The 22,816-nt window shown below is 51.5% G+C and overlaps 1 protein-coding gene across 2 annotated transcripts in view; it reads left to right on the top strand.

The window, feature by feature from the left end:
* Positions 1-7,237: 7,237 nt before the first annotated feature.
* SLC25A37 (solute carrier family 25 member 37) overlaps positions 7,238-22,816 on the top strand; it is a 43,611-nt gene continuing 28,032 nt past the window's right edge. Inside the window, exon 1 of one of the 2 annotated variants that reach the window (XM_022595041.3) lies at positions 7,238-7,522. In XM_022595041.3, the coding sequence (XP_022450749.1) occupies positions 7,307-7,522 (216 nt within the window). In that variant the 5' untranslated portion in view covers positions 7,238-7,306. The remainder of the gene's footprint in view (positions 7,523-22,816) is intronic. The other variant, XM_089912799.1, reaches the window with a different exon arrangement.

Genomic DNA, 22,816 nt, shown 5'->3' with positions numbered 1-22,816 from the left:
TCGGTGCTGTGTGACCACCTAGAGGGGTGGGATAGGGAGGGTGGGAGGGAGACACAAGAGGGAGGATATATGGGGATATATGTATATGTATAGCGATTCACTTTGTTATAAAGCAGAAACGAACACACCATTTTAAAGCAATTATACTCCAATAAAGATGTTAAAAAAAAAAAAAGAATCTATCCATGGGAAGAGCGGGCACTGGACATTCCAGGCAGGGGGAATATCATCTCCATTCTCCTAAAGAGCGCATCTTCTATGTTCAGCAATCTATTGAATGGTTGGAAATATGGCAGCTATGCTGCCTAGAGGATTGTGATCAACACGTTCTTAATGATGGTAAGGCTCAGGGTGAAACTCACCTGCGGAATCTGGCAAATGCGGGCGTGTGCTAATGTGCTATGTCAGGGGAACCCGGCCAGAGCGAGCATTGATGACTATTGGTTTTTACAGAGAAGGCATCTGAGATAAGACTAATGACCGCAATAAAGGAGTCTTATCAGCCTCTAGGGTTATTTCAAAGGTGGGTGAATTGAAAAAGTACTGAATGGAACACCTGGGTTTTTATCCCAGTTCTTCCACTATCCACTTCTGTGTCTGTGGACAAGTTACTTTACCTCTTGGACCTCTTTGGTCACCTGTGAGATGGGATTATAGACTATATCATATTCTAGGTCTCTTCCACTTCTCAGGCTTTGCAACTCCACGCTCCCAAGAAAAGTAGCACCCTGTTTTAGCGTTTGTGACATGTATCAATACTTTGGAAAAAAAGAAAATGTCCCTTTTTGCTCTGTTCTCCACCGTCTGTGCTCAGAGCCTCAGGAGCTATGGTGCAACATGGTTTAATTTCCTGGAGATCACGAATGTCTGTAGCATTTTAATGTTATTGTATAGGAATATGGAGCTCCTTTGAAGGAAACTCTTACTACTGTAATAAATATTGATCATTTACTCAATTTACATCCTCAAAGAACTTGAGGCAACATAACTATAATAATAAATAGAAGGTTGGGAGAGCCAGGAAGGAGGCGTGAAAGAGTGACAGGGTTCAGCTCACTTCCTGAGGGTCAGAGAAGACTTCCTGGAAGGCGAGCCATCTGAGCTGAGAAATGAGTACCTGTGACAGGTGGGACATGGAAGGCAAGGGTAGGCTATAAGTAGGACGACCATATCCTAGTTTCCCCAGGACGGTCTCAGTTTCTACCTCTGTCCTGGTGTAATTCTCACCAGTGTCCCTTGTCACTCTCAAAAAGCATCCCAGTTTGGATGATAAATTACACAGTCGCCGTAGCTATAAGTGACACTCTCTCAGAGGCCTGAATCTCCCCATGGCTGACAGGATCTGAGAGAAGAAGAGAGAAGCCAGGAATGACTGTAAACTTGCCAGTCGGTTGCCTGGTAAAAGAGGTAAGATACAGGAAAAAGTAGCCTGAGAAGGAGTTGTCAACTAGGAGGAAAGATTATGAATTCAGTTTTAGATTGGACAGATAGAGCTGGAACGGGATTGGCACATCACTGGGTCCAACTCTTCCTTTTGAAGATAAAGGGACACGGGCAAAGGATATGAGTCAGGACTGGAACCCGGGCTTCTCCCCCGACAGCCTGCAGCTCTAGCCTCTCACCTCCACCACCCACCCCCGTCTTGAGCTCAACAGTTTTCCTCCAATATTCATGTCTGCTCGGAACCTGTGCCCTTATTTAGAAATATCTTTGCAAATATAATCAAGCTAAGATGAAGTCATCCTGGCGTAATCCAATGACAGGTGCCAAGGAACGTCGAGGATTGCAGGGGAGCCGCCAGAAGCTAGGAAGGGGCAAGGAAGGATCCTCCCTTAGAGCCTTTGGAGGGGGCATGGCCCTGCCAACACCTTGATCTTGAACTTCTAGCCTCCAGAGAATATACTGCTGTTGTTTCAAGCTGCCCGTTTGTGGTGTTTTGTGACGGCAGCCCTAGGACACTGATCTACCATCTGAGCTTCACATGGAGCTGTCTGAGAGGCATGAGAAAATATGGGGCTGGAGTGCAGAGGAGTGGTCAGGATTGAAAACAGAGCCCGGGCTGGGAACGGGAACGTGGGAATGGAAGCGAGGACCAAAGGGAAGAGAAGAAAGGAGCTCTGAGGACGGACTGTCAGGAGGAAGGAGAGGCCGAGGAGGCAGAGGGTGCTGCCTGAAGGGCAGGAAGAGAGCGGAAGTGAGGGAGGAATTCCTGAGGAGGCGGGCTTCAGAGGTTCCCGCCAGGAGAGGCGGGCTGAGCCGGCAGTGAGGTCATTGGTGACCTTTTCAAGAGCGCCTTTCGAAAAGTGCGGGAGTGAAGAACCTAGGGGTAAGATGGGAATAAAGACACAGACCTACTAGAGAATGGACTTGAGGACATGGGGAGGGGGAAGGGTAAGCTGGGACAAAGCGAGAGAGAGGCATGGACATATAGACACTACCAAACGTAAAATAGATAGCTAGTGGGAAGCAGCCGCGTAGCACAGGGAGATCAGCTCGGTGCTTTGTGACCGCCTAGAGGGCTGGGATAGGGAGGGTGGGAGGGAGGGAGACGCAAGAGGGAAGAGATATGGGGGTACTTGTATATGTATACCTGAGTCACTTTGTTATAAAGCAGAAACTAACAAACCATTGTAAAGCAATTATACTCCAATAAAATGTTAAAAAAAAAAAAAGTGCAGGAGTTAGAAACCACGAGGCTTCAGGAGTGAATGCCTTGTAAGGAGGGATGGCCAGGGGCGATCATTCTTTCTGGGGCTTCAGAATGGAGGAGAGAAATAGGGCAATAGCTTAAGGCGTGGAACAGGAAAGAGGTATTTTATTAGGCTATGGAGGATTGAGTATATTTGTGGAAAAAGGTGAGGAAAGGGAAAGATGACAGATGCAAGCTCTTTTGGTGGGGGGCTACGGATGGCCCAAGGTCACCCATGCAAACACACAGATGTGGCACACCCTACCCACAATTCAGCCACTGCTTGGCCTCCACCGGGGCCTCAGGGCTCCTCTGCCACCCATTCCGTCCACCTCTGGGGCCTTGAGACATCTGCTAGGTGATGGGTTCTTGAGTGAGAGTGGGAATGACCGCAGTGCAGAGACCCTGATGTGAGGAGGGTATGGCTGGCATCGTTGGGTCTCATCTGTGAAAGTGCAGGGGGCAGCTGCCATGGAGGATAGCACAGGCATCCACGGGACAGGAGTCAGGGTGGGGGGTGGCTGTCGCACAGCAGGGGGGCCCAGCCCTATCACAGGGGACTCGGCAGCGGAGTCTACAGCAGTGCGAGCCCGGCAGGCTTCTGGGAGGCAGAGCTGGGCAACACTCCTCTCTCTTGTCTAAACTAACAGCTCGGACCCTCTCTTGTCACCACCTTTCATAAAAGGAAGCCCCGTAAACTGAGGCAGCTCTGCCTTCTCTGTGCCTGGTGGCCCACCCCCCCATCCCTTCCTTATTTGATGGGGGGCCCTGGAGGGAGGCTAGCTTTTGGCCTCCATTTCTTCTGTCTCAAGGGGAGACTCATCCCTGAGGATGAATCACAGATAGAGCTTTTAGGGAACACAGTGCTGTCTTTAGGAAAGCAAGAGGTTCTGGGATTATAGGGTCAGATGTGTAAATGAGGGAGACACCCTGCATGTCTAGAGGCCCGCGCAGCCCTTCCAACGTATACACTTGACTTAAAGATAACGGAGATGTGGAGGAGTTCACATTGTGAAAAACAAAGGCAAAATGCACACCCCACCTGGTACCCAGCACATCACACCAGCTGCAGTCCCTCCATGGTCCGGGCCTCCCTTCTGTTAGAGGAATTCTGGGGCTCCTGGGGGAGACACAGCATTGGCTAAATTCTGGGTAGGGTGTTAATATATCTGTGTGTTGCATGGGTGGGCAGGTGGATGCCAGGGTTTAAGTAATTATTGTGAAAAAGGTAGGATTTTGGAGGAAGCCTGGACCTCTTAACTCTATACTCTTAACTCCTTTCTGTCCTCTTTCCTCCCAACACCCCCAAATTATATATACTTCACCACGAACTTCTATTTTTTTCTGTATTTCATTCACCATGTGTTAAGTGGCAGTGCCCATGGTAAGCAGGTGAGGAAGCATGCCAACCAAAAGGGCCAGAGCCACATAGCTGCTAAATGGTGGAATCTGGGCTTGAACAGGTCCATGACTCCAACTCAAATGCTCTTCCCCCTACACCCTCTGTAACTTCCCATTTCTAAGTGGAACTTGACTCCCAGCTGGGCTAAAGCAGCATGATGACATCTCCAGAACTTCAACATTCAGGAACTTTATGTAAGACTTGGCTGGAACCAGCAAGTCATTCTGAGTCTCCTGGTTTACCCCACAGGGCAGGATCTCCGCTCTGCTTCTGGGTCCTTCCAGTGCTGCCTCCTTGTTGGTAGTGTGGTCAAAGCACTGGGTTATGGTGTCTGGGATCTCACCCCTCCTTGCAAGCAGGCCTTCCTCAGAGATCTAAGACCACGTCTGGCTGCTGCATTCTGACATCTAGGGAAGCCTCCTTCATTATGATGCCCATTTGCTACTATACAGAATATTGTTGGATGGGAAGGAAGAGCTGAAACCTAGGCGGGGACTCCAGAGATGATTCTCAGACCCACACCTCCAAATTGGCTTCCCAAGGGAACCTCCACCACATCCTCAAAGGTGAAGGCCACCTGTGGAAGCTATGGTGCTGCCACCATCCCTGCTGCCACTCCCACTGGCACAATTGCCTCTCAACATTCATGAACTTGGTGTCCAGACCCTGCAATGCTATTGTAACAGGCAAGCCACTGCCCACCCCAACTGCTCCTAACCCAAGAGTCTATGATTTCACTAGGCAGTGTATAACTTCAAAGCAGCAGGAAGGTGGTCTCTATCTGCTTTCCACTTCCCAGATCTCCCTAGTTCACCTAACTGGCAGAATATAAATTATATCTAGACTCCTAGTTGCAAAGGAGTCTGAGAAATGTGGTTTACAATTTTCTGGTCACTACAGTACAAGGAGAAGTTTAAGATGGATGCTGAGGGCCAAACCACCATATATATTGGTGAGAAAAAATATTGAATATTCAAAATAAATATTCCAAAGATTTTCTAAATGCTTCTGGCTTAACGTTTGTTTAATGAAATTTAAAATAAATCTTAGGTATCTGAAGATTATGGGCATGTTCACAAGTGCCAAGGGTCCTCTTAACCATCCACAAGCTTACTTTTCTCCACCAATATCACCATTGCAGAGTTCAGGGGGTTTCTCATCCGTTGGGAGATTAGATCCTAAAAAGAATGATCCATTTTCATTCTTTCCATTTTTTCAATTATAGAAACAATACAAGCATTGTTTGAAAAAAAGAGTAAAAATACCTCTAATCCTATGTCACTATCACAATAACCACTTCACTCTTTTCCTATGCATGTTTACATCTTTGTGAACGTAATGTTCATAGAATTTTGTTTTGTTTTTTCACATAACATTGCATCATAATTATTTCCCGTGTCGTTGCGTAGCCACAATTTTAATGGCCCCATAATATTTCATGAATACAGGTATCATAATTTGCTCAGCCAATGTTCTCTAGTTGAACATTTTGGTTGTTTCCAATTATTTATTACTATGAATAATGCTTTGAAGAGCGTCATGCATATTCAGACAGTTGTGTCACATTCCCTGAAGTGGGACGATGAGTTAATATGTACTGGTTAAAGGGTATCCATTTTTACACGAGTATCAACAGGTTTTGACCAACGTTTCTTCAAAATCACCTCTGGCAAAAGCAATTACTAAATTGTTCTCCGGCAATTACTAAATACAGAGCGTGTTTCTACCTAGCCCATCCTTAGCACCCGTCTCGGGAGCAACTTTTGGCAGCTACCAAAATTGGGGAAATGGTGCCCTTGGCCATGAAGACTCTATTGACATCACTCACATCACTGAATCTCAAATCCCAGAGAGCTGCCTGGGTTGTTATGACCCAAATCTTGGGACCAGGGTGAGGCCAAAGAGGGTGTGCAGCATCTTCAGGGTCTCCTGCACCTTTTCATATCTCAAGGCACAGCTTTTCTGACCAGAGAAGCCTTCTTTGGATAAGGTGCAGTAAAAGTTGATCAGCTCCAGCCAAATCTTAAGCCCAGAACATGCACATTTAGATGTGCAGATGCCATGCTTTCAGGGAGCCTTAGATAAACAGGCAGGTTACTGCCCTACTTTTTGATTACTCCCCCTTCCCCCAGATGGAGATAGACAATATTATTTAGGTTAAAATAAAACAGTCTGGGTTACACTTTATTTAAGAAGATAGCTTGGGATGAGTTTAAGATCTAGAAGACCAGAGTCTTTAAAGATAGGCAGATGCAATACTGCACGATTTCACTCTCTTGGCCACTTTGCACCCTACTGTGAGACCAGGCTTCTAAAGCCCCTCCAGCCCCAGGAAAACGTGCTGAAGGCGCCTACTCAGAAGGGCTCCATCCTGGTGACTACTTATTGCCCAGTCCAGGGCAGGGTGGATTTAGCCTCTTGGTGAGAATAAGGAGGCACAAGTTTTGCTCTATGTATTATGTGTTTTCAGTGAGACAGAAAAATTCGAGTAAGTGGCCGTTCTCCTCAACGAAGCAGCCTGGCACAGCATCTTGACTTTTCACTTTGTTCCCTCCACGGGACGTGCTCTCGAGCTGCACAAAAGGAGGTGCACGCCTCATATCGCGCAGTGGGTCCTCAATTCTAGAACTCCACTCCACCTCCACGTGTGTCTCCACCCCTCCCCTCCTCCAGCCACCATAACTGCTCCATAAATGACGTTCGCAGCAACTTCCCCCCTCCAGGCCTGAGGAATGCCAAAGCTTGCTGAGCAATACTGTTTGCAAAATCCCCGGCTCTGGGGACAGATTTTCCGCTGCTCCGAATCTCCCTCCAGCCTCAAGCATTGCCCAATCCCTACGGTCCGGCTGACCCTCCCCAGCGACTACCCCCTGGTCTGCCCCAAACCAGGCAGCACCACCCCAACAGGAGGTAAGACAACTTCCCGGGACACCCCAACGTCTCCTTTCGCCCCCATCCGGTAGCTTGGAAATGTGCACTGGGCAGTGACGTCACACTGGGAGGCGGGTCCCCACTGTCCCGCACACCAATGGTGCGGCCGCGGCCGGCCTCTCCTTTCCCAGTGATTGGTGCCCCTCTGCTCCACCCCAGCCCGCCATGGCGTCAGGCGTCGCAGCACCCGGGAGGTGGTTCCCACTTTAAAGAAGTGAAGTTTTTCGCCCCCTCCCCCTCCCCGCCCGCCTCCTGCAGCCTCCCGCGCCCAGCGGAGCCGGCGGATGGAGCTACGCTGCGGCGGCGTAGGGAGCCAGGCTGGAGGGCGCAGGATGGATGGGGACAGCCGAGATGGCGGCGGCGGCGGCGGCTGCAAGGACGCCGGGTCGGAGGACTATGAGAACCTGCCGACCAGCGTCTCCTTATCCATCCACATGACAGCCGGAGCGATGGCCGGGATCCTGGAGCACTCGGTCATGTACCCGGTAGACTCAGTGAAGGTGAGGCGCGAGGGGACTTTAGGGACGGAGCGAGCGGAGAGGAGAGCGCGCGCGCGTGCGTTTGCATCCCGCGCAGGAGCAGCCTGGATGCAGCTCTCCGAAACCGCGCTCTCCTCGGGGCCGCGGCGCCCCGGGTCTCCTGGGTCTCACCGGGAGTTGGCGCGCGTAGCGGGGGCGCCGAGGAGCGCGCTGCGCAGCTCCTTCCGCTGTGCGCCTGGGCCCTGGGGGCACCCCCCGCGCCCACGAGGGTGCCCCAGCCGGCGCCCCGCTCCGCCGCTCCCGCCGAGTTCCCGGCCCGGGCTGCTGGCGGCGCTGCGGCCGGCGAGGAGGAGTGGCGAGCGCCGCTGGCCTCGGTGGTGGCGGCGGGGTTCCCGAGGGAGGCGGCCAGTGCAGCTTTGCACAGTCTTACCACTGTCTGGCCACGCTATCGGAGAGTTTGTGGTCCCGGGTCGTTGCGGCTCCAGCTGGCGCTCCCGGTGTCCGAGCCGTGGCGAGCGGTGTCCGCCGGCCGGTGCCGGGTGGCCGAGGCTGCCGACACGTGCGCTGTCCCGGAGGGACCCGCCGCCGGGAGCGCTAACCACGCTCGCGCCGAGGAACGTGTCCCCGGTCCGGCCGGCCCGGCCACCCGCCCTCCGGCTGTCGAGCCGCTGAGAGGCAGTAAGACTTGCAATGACATTTGTCTTCTCATTTTGTTGCAGGGAGGCGGGCAGGCAGGGAGAGCGTGTGCTATACAGCCTTTCTTACGGTTTGTGTAATAGACGTTCAGTTGGCCCGGTACTTCCCGGGTAGTTTTAAATGCATTTCTGTAAGGAGGCAGTTTTAGCCAGGCGGATTTTGCCTGAGTTGCCCTCAGTCAGCCTGTTCAGGATACCGAATGGCTAGGGGATAGAGTGCTGAGGGGGAGTAATACTAGTACTGACACATCGCACTTTTGTGGGCAGAACTCATCTAAAACATACAGCAACCCTGGGGATTAACAGATGAAGAAACCGTGGCACAGAGAGGTGAACAGATTAGCCTGCCCGGGCTCGTGAGCCACCTGTATCCTCCGACTCCAGCCTCAGTGTGCTTTGGGAGATTTGGGGACCTCTCCGGGTGGCAGTTATCTTGGAAGGCAGGCCCAGCAGAGTTCCCCAGTTAGCATCTGTATCTTGTTGCTGATGCTGGCCCCATGTGAGTGGCGTGAAGGCCAGAATGTCTAATGCAGAGGGTTTTCCCTGCCCTGGGCAGCTCTCAGAGCTGGCAGTCGGTGGCTGGACAGACACGGGTCCAGAGAGAAGACCACGGGCATTGGCAGTAAGGTGAGCCCAAGTCTTATATTGTGCTGCTGGGACTGAGCCATCACCCCTTCTCTCCCTCTGGCATCCCAGTGGGGAATTAAGGGAATGGTCCTTGCCTGCCAGGGTTACAGAGGCCACAGGGAGATCTTGTCTTTTAGGTTTCCGAAGCTGCTCCAGGAAAGACCCTGGACAGATACCAGGTGGCATTTGTGTAGGAAAGAATCCCTCACATGTAATAAAATTCCCCATGTTTGAAGTTGTTGTCTCAGGTGCCTTGGACAGAGTGTGGGAAAGTTAGGAGCAGGGAGATGTTATTTGAGCAGGCACCAGACCCACTGGGTCGTGGAGATGAATGTTCCATCAAGGACCTGTACCACTTCTGAGGCCCTTGGCCTCTGCTGTGAGTTTGGTTCAGGGCATCATTTTAGCTTATCTTTAGGATTAGGAATAGTCAGTCATGCCTTTTGAGCTCCCCGTGACACTCTGAAGAGGCATTAATCTCACGTGTTTAAATTTTGTGATCTGTGTTTAGTTTCCTCCCTGCCCCTCCTTCTGCCCCATGGATGCTGGTCTGTTTTGATCCATTTGTCACTGTGTACTTAGTATTACTTTCCGTAGCGGTTTTCACCTGTGACCAGGTTAACGTGGTGTGTATGATCGAAGGAGCTGGTCTTACCATCCTAGGCAAGTCATTCTGTGGGGCTTGACTGTAAAATGAAGGCTTAGGTTAACTAACCAGGAAGGTTTTCTAGGTTCTGCGATTATAATCCTAGCTCTGAATAACGACCCTTAGGGGTTCTTCTGGTTTTGAGCATGCAGGTTTGGCTTTAAAGCCCCTCTTGTTTTTTGGCTACAACTTTCTTGGATTACTCTTTTCACTTTGCAGCAGGGATGAAAGGCACAGAGTTAAGTGGCATGAGCCCCGCTGTGTGACCCCAGTGAGGCTGTGGCAGAGTGCCAACGTGTGCCAAGACCAGCATGGTTGTCATGTGTCCAACATGAGATATGCTTCAGTCACGGAAATGCTCTACTTGGGGAGACCTTCACTGTGTTCTTCTTAAATATTTGGGAAGATGAAGACTGTGAGTAATTGAATCAGGAGCCCTGGGCTGGGGTTCAAGCCCGGCCCCTAACTTGTTTCATGCCTTAGGCAGTGTTCTGTGTCTTAGTTTTGTCACTAGTAAAACGGAGGCTGTGGACCAGTTCAGTATTTCCCATTTTTAACCTGCCCCCCTTTCTATGAACACAGAACACTCGTCCTCTTTTTTTTTTTTTTTTTGTGGTACGCGGTCCTCTCACTGTTGTGGCCTCTCCCGTTGCGGAGCACAGGCTCTGGATGTGCAGGCTCAGCGGCCATGGCTCACGGGCCCAGCCGCTCCACGGCATGTGGGATCTTCCCGGACTGGGGCATGAATCCGCATCCCCTGCATCGGCAGGCGGACTGTCAACCACTGCATCACCAGTGAAGCCCCCACTCGTCCTCTTTACGTTCTTGAAATTTCAAAAAGTTATTACACCTGAAGCCAAATCAATGTAAGTTGTATCTTGAAAGGGAAAAACAAAGTTTTCTTTGATTTTATAAGGCACACAGTTTTAATCTGTTCTTATAAAGTTCAGTGAGAGTGTTGGATGGGCCTGCTTTTTCCAGTTTTTCTCTCCTAGATAGTGTGAACCATGGTGCTCAGGGGTGGTCACTTTCATTTCTGAGCCCAGCGAGCTGTTAGGTTGGGTCATTGAGTGCAAATAGGTCAGCCTTGCTAATGCTTCCCACTGTAACATTACATACATTTTCCCATGAATTCCCATCCCCCCCACCATGTCACCTTAATGATCTGCATTTTTCAAACTGGGTGGTGACCCATCAGTGGGAGCAACATTTTTTAAAAATTAATTAATTAATTAATTTTGGGCTGTATTGGGTCTTCGTTGCTGCGTGTGGGCTTTCTCTAGCTGCTGTGAGCGGGGGCTACTCTTCGTTGCAGTACGCAGGCTTCTCGTTGCGGTGGCTTCTCTTGTTGCGGAGCGTGGGCTCTAGGCGTGTGGGGTTCAGTCGTTGCGGTACATGGGCTTCAGTAGTTGTGGCTCGCGGGCTCAGTAGTTGTGGCTCCTGGGCTCTAGAGCGCAGGCTCAGTAGTTGTGGCGCACGGGCTTAGTTGCTCTGAGGCATGTGGGATCTTCGTGGACCAGGGCTCCAACCGGTGTCCCGTGCATTGGCAGGCGGATTCTTAACCACTGCGCCACCAGGGAAAAAAACATTTTTAAAAAGCCAGATTGGTGCGAGTACAAAACACGGGCATGTGTGGCATGCGGTAAGGAGCAGTGTCGCTCCATGAAATTCTGCTTGGGTGTGTGTGTGTGTGTTTGTGTGTGTGTGTGTTCCCTGAGTGGCTGTGTAAAGTGCACTTCTGGCTGGGGATTATGGACAAAAACGTCTGAAAAACACTGAACCTCATAATCACTAGTGCCTCTTGAGCTCCAGCAGTCAACAGCCTGTGATTATTAAGTGGGTATTTGGAAGACTTTGGGCAACTTTTCTCCTCTTTCCTGTGTCTTCCTCTGTCACTTGTCCCCGCGCTGGTGGCATATGAGTACTCACTCATCCATAAAGGGCCAGGCTGCTGGGACCCCGTAGTGATCCCAGGGGAGCGAGCGAGGGGGCTCCGTAGGGCTCTCGCCAAAGGGTAGCCACGACTTGCTCCTTTCCAACTGGGGCTTTGCAGCCCCTCTACCGTGAGCCTCTCCCTGGTGCTCCAGAGGGGCCAGTGGCGTGGTCGCTTAGACCAGCACTTGGGGTGGATGTGAGAACCCCTGATCGGGAGCGCTCAGGGCTGTGGGGAGAATGCCAGGTGGGTGGAGGAGGAAATTCCAACCAGATTAGGCACACCGCTCGCAGACCATGCTGAGTCCTGCGGTGGCGAAAGCCGGGGCAGAAGGAAACAGGAAAGATTTGAAGCGAGGGAACTTCCGCTGACCCTTTCACAGCCCTTCTCTTGTTTTGCTTGTCAGGGAAACTCAGTCCTCAAGCTCTGCTGGGGGAAGCCCTCCTTCCCCGCCAGGGTGCAGCCCGATGGCAGGGCACTGACTGCCGGCCGAGTGGGTTAAGGCTCAGCCTTCTCTCTAGGAGCTGGTGGCTGCCGAGCCAGTTAGAAACCTCGCTTGGCCTTGGGGGTTTCTGTCGCCGGCCCTGCTGAGCTCCGAGCAGCAGCAGCGAGCCAGGCAGGTGCCAGGAGGCTCTGCATTCCTCCACTTCTGACTTTTCTCATCCTTCCTGGTCCCAGCAGTGCAAGCTGACTGCTAGGGTCCTCTGGGGAGGTGGGGGGCAGGGGGCGAAGGCAGCTGCCAGTGTCCCTCCCACCCACTCCAGTGCTTTCAAAACCAAGTACCGTCCAGTAGATGCCATTCTGCTTTGAAAGGGCGTGAAATCCCAAATTGCTCTCGTTCTTGCAACAAAATTATAGTGATCTTTCCTGTCTCCTAGAGATCCCGCCCCTCCCTTCTTTTCCGTCCTCCTTCAGCGGGAGGCGCTTTTCTGAAAGGTGGATTTCGGAGTGGCGTGGAGTCCAGCAAGGAGTCCTCTTGAACTTCTGTCCGGTTGTCTGTGTCATGAACACCCGGGCCGCGTGCCGATGCCCAGGGCTGAGGTCTGCTGGAGGAGTGGGAAAAGGGATCTCAGGCGGTCCCAGATCATCACTTGGCCCCCATGTGGCCACTTTCTGGCCGGCTGCTGGCCCCCTCTGCCCAGAAGTCGGGGAGAGGGAGGCTGGAGCAAAGGGCTTGGAGGGGAGCCCCTAGGATTATAGTTGGCAGCCAAGGCGGCCTCAGCTCTTTAACAGCGGGAGGCACTTGGGGCTAATTGGGGGGATTCAATTACATTGTTTAAGCCATACAGGGGTGTGCACATGGGGTAGGGGGGTGTGCACATGAAGTGGGGGGGGCGTGTCATGTGGAAGGGAGGGCGTGGCTCTGTGGAGTAGGCCTTCCATAGTTTCCTGGTTTCCGTTGGGCACCTTTTAGCCATCTGTGACCCTTTCATTGAAGAGGGCTTTTGTCCCACCGCTCTTTGGGGCGGTGACCAATCTCCAGACTTGAGTCCCACTTTTCTTCTTTTACAGGCTTGGGTTCTGGACCCCTTCTGACTTTCCCTGACCCACTGGATGAACTGGTTTGCTCATCCTTGAACTGGTGTTCAAGGAAGCCTCTGGTAGTCCCTCTTGAACCCCAGAACTGGCTCTTTTCATATCTCCCCTGGTACCCAAGGGGTACTTGGGTACTTTTCATATCTCCCCTGGTACCCAAGGGGTACTTTCCTTCTCAGAGAGTTTTCTTTTTGTTTTTAATCTTCATTGAGTTCTGCTTCTCCGAAAGTCTGCCCTCCCCTCCCAGCCTCCACCTGGAATGTTTGCTGCCGTCATTTTTCATAGGAGCCTTGCATCCGATCACTGTCTCTTTAACTGCAAACTTGCCCTCAAGCTCCTTCTGAGCCGCAGTTTCTCACCCTCAGAGAACTATCTTGGGGCAATTCAGGTCCCAGTCTTGGACTTAACCGGTTGGGCAGGACACTTAGCTTTTCTGAGGTCTAGTTCTCTTATCTGTGAAATGCAGACACAAATTTTCTTCCTGCTTTTTCTCACCTGAACCAACTTTCCATTGCTTCCTTCTTCCCTTGTTTTCCCGTCGGAACCCATGGAAGTTCCGTGTAACAGGCTCCCTTACATCTTCACTGAGTTTTCCTTCCTCCTGCCGGTGCTCTTCTCCTGAGACCCCCACTTCCCTGAAGCCTCTCAAGAAAAGATGGTTCCCATCACCTCAAACCACATGCCTTGGGGCTGCTGCCCTCTGGCTGTTAATCACCCACCTTATCAACTGCTCCTTCCCCTTTGAGACTCCCGCCATCCACTTCCACCAGTGTCAATCCCTCTTCTCTCTCTGTCCCCACTCACCTCCTGCTCTATTGGGATGGCAGGATGGGTAGGGGCAGGGGCCCCTGAGCCAGACTGCATGGACTAGGTCCTGCTTCCCACTTGGGTGTGACCTGGGGCAAGTTTCTTCATCCACCTCTGTGCCCAGTTTCCCCACCTGTAAAAAAAGGACAAGATGGTACTGATGTCCCAGGTGGCTGTGAGGGTTGAGTCCTTACAGCGCTTATCAGAGCCTGCTGTGTATGAGTGTCCCCTAGGTGGGAGCTCTCCACTTCATCATGGTCATCATCAATGACGTGATCCAGTCACTTTCCCTCGTTCTCTGAATGTTGGCGTCTGGCTCATAGACCGCTCCTCTACCCTGAATCCCATCATCACCCTGAGACTGTCCCCTCTTGGCCACCACCCAACGAACACCCAAATCCCTCCATTCTTTACGTGGCTCAGATCGAGGGCTGTTACCTCCACGGGACCTTGTCCTGACCCAGAACCTTTCCGCCTCTGAAATCGTGCGTTCAGACGTCTCATAACCTGGCCACAGCTTTCTCATGGTCACACTGTGCTAGGGCTCCTGTCTCTTCTCTCTATCCTCACAGCGCATCCCTGGCTTCCTCAGCCCGTCACTGCAGCCACTCCCGGGCCCGCAGTTTCTCTGCCTTTGGTTCTTCCAACGCTGGCCTGCCCACACCTAATCCCTAACAACCCACCACCCGCTGGGCAGCCGAGCCCTTCGGGAGAAACCCACACTGCTGCCCCGTGTGCCAGGCCTCTGGGGCCCCCAGCAGACCCCACTCCTCCAGCAGACCCCAGCCCTGGGCATCGGCACGCGGCCCGGGTGTTCATGACACAGACAACCGGACAGAAGTTCGAGAGGACTCCTCGCTGGACTCCACGGCACTCCGAAATCCACCTCTTAGAAAAGCGCCTCCCGCTGAAGGAGGACAGGAAAGAAGGGAGGGGCGGGATCTCTAGGAGACAGGAAAGATCACTATAGTTTTGTTGCAAGAACGAGAGCAATTTGGGATTTCACACCCTTTCGAAGCAGAATGGCATCTACTGTCCCTGCCCGTGTTCTGGTCAGTCTGCTTTTGTCCTCCTGAGCAGCTACTTCAGAGCATCTTGCTTCTCAGACCCCCACCCCTCCACTTCTCTCAGCCTCAGCGTGGCATCTCGCTCCCTGTTTATAGAGGAACCAGGCCCCCAGTCAGGCTCTCCTGTGACTGTCCTTCCAACTAGCCTGCCGTCTCCCGCCCCTCCCTCCTCCTATCTTAAGGTAAGAGGGTCCTTCCTTCCTCTAAGGGGAATCAGCGGGGGAAGGGTGACGTGTGGGGACCACCCCATACACCTGGATTTGAATCCTGGCTCTCCACCTGGGCCACCTTACTTGGCCTCTCTAAGCTCAGTTTCCTTGTCTGCAGAGTGGATGTGAATCCCAAGACCTACCTTACAGGGTTGTTGAAAGAATTAAGTGGGGTGACATACGTGAAGCTCTTGCTTATTGAAGTTCTCAATAAAGGTCATGGGAGTAGTTAGTTTGGTCAGCTGTCTCATGAGTAACCCGGTTCCAGTATCCTTAGCACACCCCCACCCAGCCCCACCCCACCATTGGTTCCTTCTTAGAAGCATTTCTACGTCCAGTCCGTACTTCTCCCATCTTAAATAACGAACCAACCCCAGGCAGCTCACCTTGAGCCCACGTGCCCTTAAAATAACAAATGTTAGAGAAGGATGGTTGACATTCAGTCTCTCCCTCCTCCCCTTGTCACCCCCCAGGCCTCTCTGGGTTTTTGTGCCCGTCGCTCTGCTGGCACTAGGGTGCCAGCGATCTCCTGGCTAATAAATTCAGCCATCGTTTTCCTGGCCCCTCTGACGACAGGCAGCCTGCTGGTCTTCCTCAGAATTCTGCCCTCTACCTTCTTTTCGTTCCTCGGGACACGTCTCCATTTCTGCCTGGGTCCTGATAACTTGCAGGTGGCATCTCTGTGTCTCTGGTCCAGACTCTCTAGGAGCTAGATAAACAGTTGCCTTGAAGACATGTCCATTTGGCTGTCTTGGTGTCCATCATGGACGTCTTGCCCTCCCCTCTGGCCTGCCCTTTGGCCTGGGCCCCCTCCCTCAGAAAATTGGGGATGGTCTTCAGCTTTTCCCCCACCTCTGCCCCCCTTCCCCTTCTCCCCGTATGCTTCCAAGACCTGTCCACTCCTGCATCTGTAATACCTCTTAATGTGTTTTCTTCTCCCTCCTACTGCTTCTACCTTGGTTCAGGGGACCCAGCAGCTCTCGCCTTTACATGGCAGACTTCCCTGATCACGGAGTCACAGTTGAACAAACCCTCCCCTCCACTCACCCACACTTCCCTATTGCCCGGCCCTGCTTTTTCTCCGCAGCATGTGTTACCTTATAACACACAATACTGTTAATTCATACTTATTTATTTATTTATTTTCCTGGCCGTGCCACCCAGCCTGTGGAATCTTAGTTCCCTGACCAGGGATCGAACCTGTGCCCCCTGCAATGGAAGTGCAGAGTCTTAACCACTGGACTGCCAAGGAATTCCCTCATATTTATTATTTATACTGTTTACTATTTTCTTCATATTTGTAATGTTATTTACATTGTTTATGGTCTCCCTCCATTGGAATGTCAGCTCCCAGTGGGCAGGAACGTTTTACTCCTTCGTTCTCTGGTGTGTTCCTATTGCCAGAAGCAGGACCCGGCACACAGTAGGTGCTCAGTTAAGTACTGATATTTGTTGAATGAATTCCCACAAATCCTTCCTGGCTAGTCCTGCACACTCCCAGTTTTCTCTCCTTAAACAGGGAAGAGTAGCAATACCCATCCTGCCCACCTTTCGGATCTACTTACTGGATCTTGGAAGAAAGTGCAGCCAGGTTTGCAGTGAACACAGTTTAAAAAGCATAAAGCTCTCTGCAGGTGCCAGACCATGGTATTTATTATCAAATCAGGATCGTGTTAAAGGGGTAAGGTTAGCCGATTGGAATGGAAAGTCCAGCCTGTTCTCCATGGTGCTGCAGAGCCTGCAAGGGGCCTGAGGGGGTAGAGGGGCAGCCCATTGTCTCAGTTCACATCCATTGGTGTCTCCCCCCACCTGACACTCCCCTAGCTGTCCCCGTTGCCTTCAGAATAAAACCTGGACTACCTCGCATGGCATGCAAAGACCTAGACCTTCTCCCCCTCTGACTTAGGCACCGGGGATACGTAAAGGTTTTCCGTGACTCTTGGTTGAATGAATCAGTTGTTTTAAAGAAGATGTGGGGGGAAAAGTGCTTTAAAACCTGCTATGAAACAAATGCTAGTTTCTGTTTTGCTGAGCGTTGTTTGGAATCTCTACCGTATCTTGGTCACAAAGAGACTTTCTCAGCCCTTTTGCCTGTCCCTTTCTTGTGGTAGGACCCATAAGCCTCAGTGAAACCCTGATGAGGCTATGAATTCAGCCACTTCATTCATTCCACACTTAACTAAGGCCCCTCCTGTCCCGGGCAACAAAAATAAGTCCTGGCCCCTATTTCCAGAGCCTGCTCCCTATAATTAGACCCTGAGCTTAGGTGATGGGACCGGCTGGCTCCCTTTGAGGAGATGAATGGCCCAACTTGATATCTGCTTTCAGATGGGCATGAGGGCTGGGGTGTGGAGTCTGGAGGGCCCAGGCTGCCATCTTGAAGGTCTGGAGTCAGATTGGGAGTGTCACTGGGATGTCTTTGCCTGGCATTCTTGCATCGGCTCCTGTCCCCGTGGGAGACACTGGCCCTCAGTTGTACTGTTCCTCCGTGCCCCCCCACCCCCATCTTCTTCCTCACCCCTGCGGTTGTTAGTCATTCTGGAAGCTGAAATTGGCTCACAGAAGGTACCTTTGAGAATCCCCTCACCGTACCCTCCCAGTAATCCCAGACTGCCGGGAAGGGCCGTTGTCTGGTCACTAAGAGGTGTTTTGGTTTCACATTCGTGCTTTCTCTCTGAAGAGAAAACAAAACATGTTGAAATAGAAATCCCAGCAGCAGCTTGGTTGAAGCAAGAGTTGCATAACAGGTTTAGGAAATGTCTGGCCTCCGTGGGTCAGGTGAAGGGACTGCCGCTTCGTGTCATGGAGAGGACGTCCTCTGAGGCCAGCAGCCTCCAGATTCATCACACACATCCTGCGAGAGACTCAGAAAGCCACGGTACCCTGAGGTCCAGTGGCAAAAGCCCCTGATGGATCTCTCATTGTAGCGACAGCCTTTGTTCCCTGGAGATGCTGCCGTGGGCAGGGGCTGGGAAGGGGGGCATGTCTGTCAGACTGGTGCTGGTGTTGAAGCCCCTAGAAAGGGCACTGAACTAGGAGGGGTTGGGGCTGGCCCCATGAATTTAAGTCCCAGTCCTGCCATGCGCCAGCTTTGAAACCTGGACGAGTCATTTCTCTGGGCCAGTGTCTCCTTGTCTCAGGGACTACTATTAGTCACCTAGACTAACATCATCTGTTTACCTACTTGACAGGGCTGTTGAGAAGCTCAGGTGGGATCATGTTTGCGGGCGGCTTTTGTAAACCTTGACAGGCCCAGCTAATGACAGATCATATCAGAGGCAATATGCTTAATGATTAAGAGCCCTTCAAGTTAACAGCACGGGCTCTGGGGCTAGACTCCCTAGGCTGGTGCCTGGACAAGTTACTGAAAACTCTCTGTGCCTTATTTTTCTCATCTGTGAAATGGGGATAAAATAGTACTCACCTCAGCGTGTTGCTATGAGAATTAATTATGATACGCCTAGAGTGTTACGAAGAGCGTCAGGGACGTGGAAAGCACTCCTTTAATATTAGCTCGTAATATCATTTCTGAAAGGGTTATTTCTTGAATGCCTGGTTATGCTTGTATGTTGCTATTGTAATTGTATATTACAGTATTTTTGTATCGTTTCAACCTATATTCTGTCCCTTGATCCTCCTAGATCTTTTTTTTTTTTTGCGGTACGTGGGCCTCTCACTGTTGTGGCCTCTCCCGTAGCGGAGCACAGGCTCCGGACGCACAGCCTCAGCGGCCATGGCTCACGGGCCCAGCCGCTCCGCGGCATGTGGGATCTTCCTGGACCGGGGCACGAACCCATGTCCCCTGCATCGGCAGGCGGACTCTCAACCGCTGCACCACCAGGGAAGCCCTTAGCTCTCCTTTGAAGGTAGGAAAAGGCATGTGCAGTTTCTCATTTCATAGATGAGAAAACTGAGCTTCAGAACAATAACATGCCCTGAAACTTGGGCCTCTTTCTGCTGTACCAGAGTTGAGGAAAGGAATCAGGTAGGAGCAAGCAAGTGAGGTGCTGGGGTGCAGACTCAGATGTTAATGATGGCAGAGCCCTTGAGCTGGGTTCTGAGAGGAGATGATGGGGCCTCAGCTGTATTCTTGGGAGGGAGGAATTGGAGTTGAGGGAACACCAGCAGGAAATCAAAGTGTGGCATGGGACACGGGGCTCTAACGTATAGGTAGGAGTTCCTGGGTCAAGTACTCTAGTATGCAGGGCAAGCGGATGATGACAAATGGTTATTGCCATAGGATATTTTTGGCTCTGTCTGGCTTCTCTCTCTGGAGCAAGTTGCAGCTCTCATTTCAGCAGTGTGTCAACGTTGGACTCAGTATAGTAATTTGAATTTGGACTGGCCTGAGGATTCCTTTCCAGAACACAGCCGGAAAATGACCTGTTGGGAAGAGCATTACCTCATAGTTCCTCGGTCTGCTAGGGCTGCAGTTTCCTCATCTTAAATAGGGCAGAGTAACAATGCCTGTCGTGCCTCCGTTTCAGGTCTACTTAATACATCTAGTAGGAAAATACAGCCCGGTTTGCAGTGAACAAACCTTTATACCATTTAAAAAGTATAAAGCTCTCTGCAGGTGCCAGGTTGTGGTATTTATTATCAAACTGGGATCCTGTTAAAGGGGTAGGGTTAGCTCGTTGGAATGGAAAATACAGGCTCTGGTTCCAGCCACTGCAGGATTTGCTACAGCTGCGTGGCCTTGGGCACTTAACCTCTCTCCTTACACACAGTGTCTCCCATCTGTTGAATAAAGACCAGGGTGGCCGGCTGCTGCCGCCTCTTTAGCTGGGGAATGATGAAGAGCCAATAATACTCTGGGGCGTGCTCAGAAATACATTTAAAATTGATGATGTAGGACCAGTGAAGAGCGGGGCCGCATACGGCCGGTTACGGTGATTAAAGCCAGTGATTAAGGCCGACTTCAGGGAGTGAGGGCCCCGTTCATCTCCGTGGGGTTATCACCTTAGAGGCTCCATTTCACTTTTCAGGTGAGTCTGCCTCTTTGAGTGGCAGGCATGTGAGGCTGGGGACCAGGGAAGGTGGCTGATCACCCTGAAGTGTGTCTCTCTGTATCTGTTGATGCTCTTACCTACCTTGGTCCCTCTCATCTCTGTTTGCCTTTGTTGTTCATGGCCACTGCCCGTGAAAAGTAAGAGGGGAAGGAGGTAGGACACAGATGCCTTTGTCTCGGGGTCCCTGGTCCTCCTTTCCTCGCACTGCCGACACGGAGGGTTTCGCTTGCTCATTGCTTTGCCCTGGGCCTGACAGCCAGTGTGCAGGGTGGAGGTGGAGAGTGGGCGCTGGCAGCCCGCAGGAAGCTTGCTGGCTGGCTTGCTGGGGATGGGAACATGCAGGGCCCTGCCTCTGGCTTGCAGTGGGGTGCTCTGCTCCCCTGGAATAGAGGTGGTCCCATGGGTGTCCTGGGGCTGTCTCCAGCCTGGATTAAAGGAGTGGGTGGTTGGCAGATGATCAGATCTAAGAAGTCAGAGTGGAGAAACGGGGGGAAGCCTTGCTTTTTTTAAAGTATTTATTTATTTATTCATTCATTCATTCATTCATGCTGCACCGGCTCTTCCTTGCGGCATGCGGGATCTTTTAGTTGCAGCATGCAGACTCTTAGTTGTGGCATTCATGCAGGATCTAGTTCCCCGACCAGGGATCGAACCCAGGCCTCCTGCACTGGGAGTGCAGTCTTACCCACTGGGCTGCTGGGGAAGTCCCGGGAAGCCTTTCTAAAGGAAAGAGGATGCTGGTGTGTGTGTACTTGAGTGTGAGAGTGGAAGGACGAACCTGGGGTGTGTCACTGACTATAGAACCAAGTCTCCTTCCTTAGTCACTCTTTCCACGGCTTGTTTGCTAAATGTTGTCTTGCATTAGCATGATTCATAGAAACATCTCTACCGAGAAAGAGTTAAAAGGCATTTGTAAAAGTGCAGCTTCATCCCCTGGACTTCACTGAATAACTAAATTAATTCAGGCGTGGGAGCATGTGGGTGTGACCACATGTGCTGGGCACTGGGAGCTGGGGGGCTCGACACCTCCGAGGTCACCCCACAGCAGTCCCCCGTCTGCCAGGAGGACAGAGCTATCAATGAATCATTTCCGGAGGGGCCGATGAGCCTCTTCTCATGGAAACCGAACCTCAGGAGCAGTCAGGAAAGGGCCCCTCGAAGAAATAATGTCTCAACATATCTGTATCTAGACTGAAGGAGAAGTAGATGTTAGAACAGGGCTGTACGATTCCCTGTCCCTTAGAATGTCATGGCCTGTCCCCAAGGTACCCCTCCCCTGACACTCTGATTTTGGGCTTCTGCTCTGAGCTGTCTGATCACAGAATCAGCTGAGAAAGTTTTTGTGGTTTGGTGTCACACTGGGGCCTCCACGTGGGACCTGCCCCGCATTCTGAAATTCTTCTTCTCTCCCCACCCTGTTCTGAAATTTTAATTCACTGTTTCGCCTCCGAGTGACTGCCCGGTGGCATCCAGGAGGCCCAGCCTCATCCCTGGATGAGAACTTTCACTGCAGAGCTGAGGACCAGAGGAGGGTGAAAACAGAAGAAGGGAGGAAAGCTGTCATGTCAAAGGCATTTCTGCTCATAATTGGTTCGTAATTGATGGGTGACATGACTGGCAAACGCCAGCTGCAGCAGCAGCCAGACAAGTGGCTAAAAATTAAATAGTCACGTGACTTGTCGAGGTTTAGGGTTTGCCTGAGTAACCTTTTCGGCCCAGGTCACTGTTTGTAGGGTGACCTGAGAGACATGACACACAGTGTAGGTGACCACTTTGCTTTCTGAAGGACAGAGGTTGACCTGGAGCCCCATACAGGGCCCTGTTCTTGACACTCAGATTCCTATCTCATTCCTTGTCACTTTTTTTTTTTTTTTTTTTGCGGTACGCGGGCCTCTCACTGTTGTGGCCTCTCCCATTGCGGAGCACAGGCTCCAGACGCGCAGGCTCAGTGGCCATGGCTCACGGGCCCAGCCGCTCCGCGGCATGTGGGATCTTCCCGGACCGGGGCACGAACCCGCATCGCCTGCATCGGCAGGCGGACTCTCAACCACTGCGCCACCAGGGAAGCCCTCCTTGTCACTTTTTAAAGGCAGCTGAATAGCTGGACATTTTTTTCCTGCCCTCTCTTTCCTTTGAGCCCTTCTCTCTCCGGTGGATCCTCCTATAAATGCAGAGGGTTCAGTTCCTGGGGCTTATCCGTCAACCTCCAGTGATTCTGATAAAGGCTGGAAGCTGGACTCTTGTGGCTTTTCCTCCTGGTGCCTGTACTAGTCCAGGTTTAGACAGAAGCTCCTGGATCTCACAGCTTCTAAAATCTGAGTCCTGTTTCTCCAAAACACTGGTCCAGTGACATGGGCAAGAGCCAGCCGACCCCAAGGCCAGCCCTCCCTTTCTGTGTCTGCGGATTCCCGTGGCACAGGAGGTCTTTGTTACTAAATCTTCTGGGTGTTTTGAAGGAGGACGTGTGTGGGCCTTTTTCAGTGTCGACAGACAATGCTGAGCTGTTCTCCAGGAGAAACAGTCGAGATAGAAGCAAAGGATTGATCTGGTGGACGTTACGCCATAGAAAATGCCCCGTTGGGATAGGAGTTGTCAGTGAAAGGGTTAAAAATCTAAAATATGAAAGAGAGACTAGAGAGTTCTCTTTTTACACTAAAAATTGTTTTTCCTTAAATCTTGGCTTCTCAGGCAATCATTGAATTAATGAACGTGTATTTATGCCAGGAAGCGTGAAGCGTTAAATTTATTTCAAAAATGACTAAAGATTTATAGTTAGTCCTTAG

This window comes from Delphinapterus leucas, chromosome 6, assembly GCF_059928025.1.
Source record: "Delphinapterus leucas isolate spDelLeu-1000000601 "Yukka" chromosome 6, BTC_Dleu_Yukka2, whole genome shotgun sequence".
In the NCBI taxonomy this organism is placed as follows: domain Eukaryota; kingdom Metazoa; phylum Chordata; class Mammalia; order Artiodactyla; family Monodontidae; genus Delphinapterus; species Delphinapterus leucas.
Note: the sequence above shows the minus strand (reverse complement) of the source record. Positions and strands in the feature narration are given on the sequence as shown.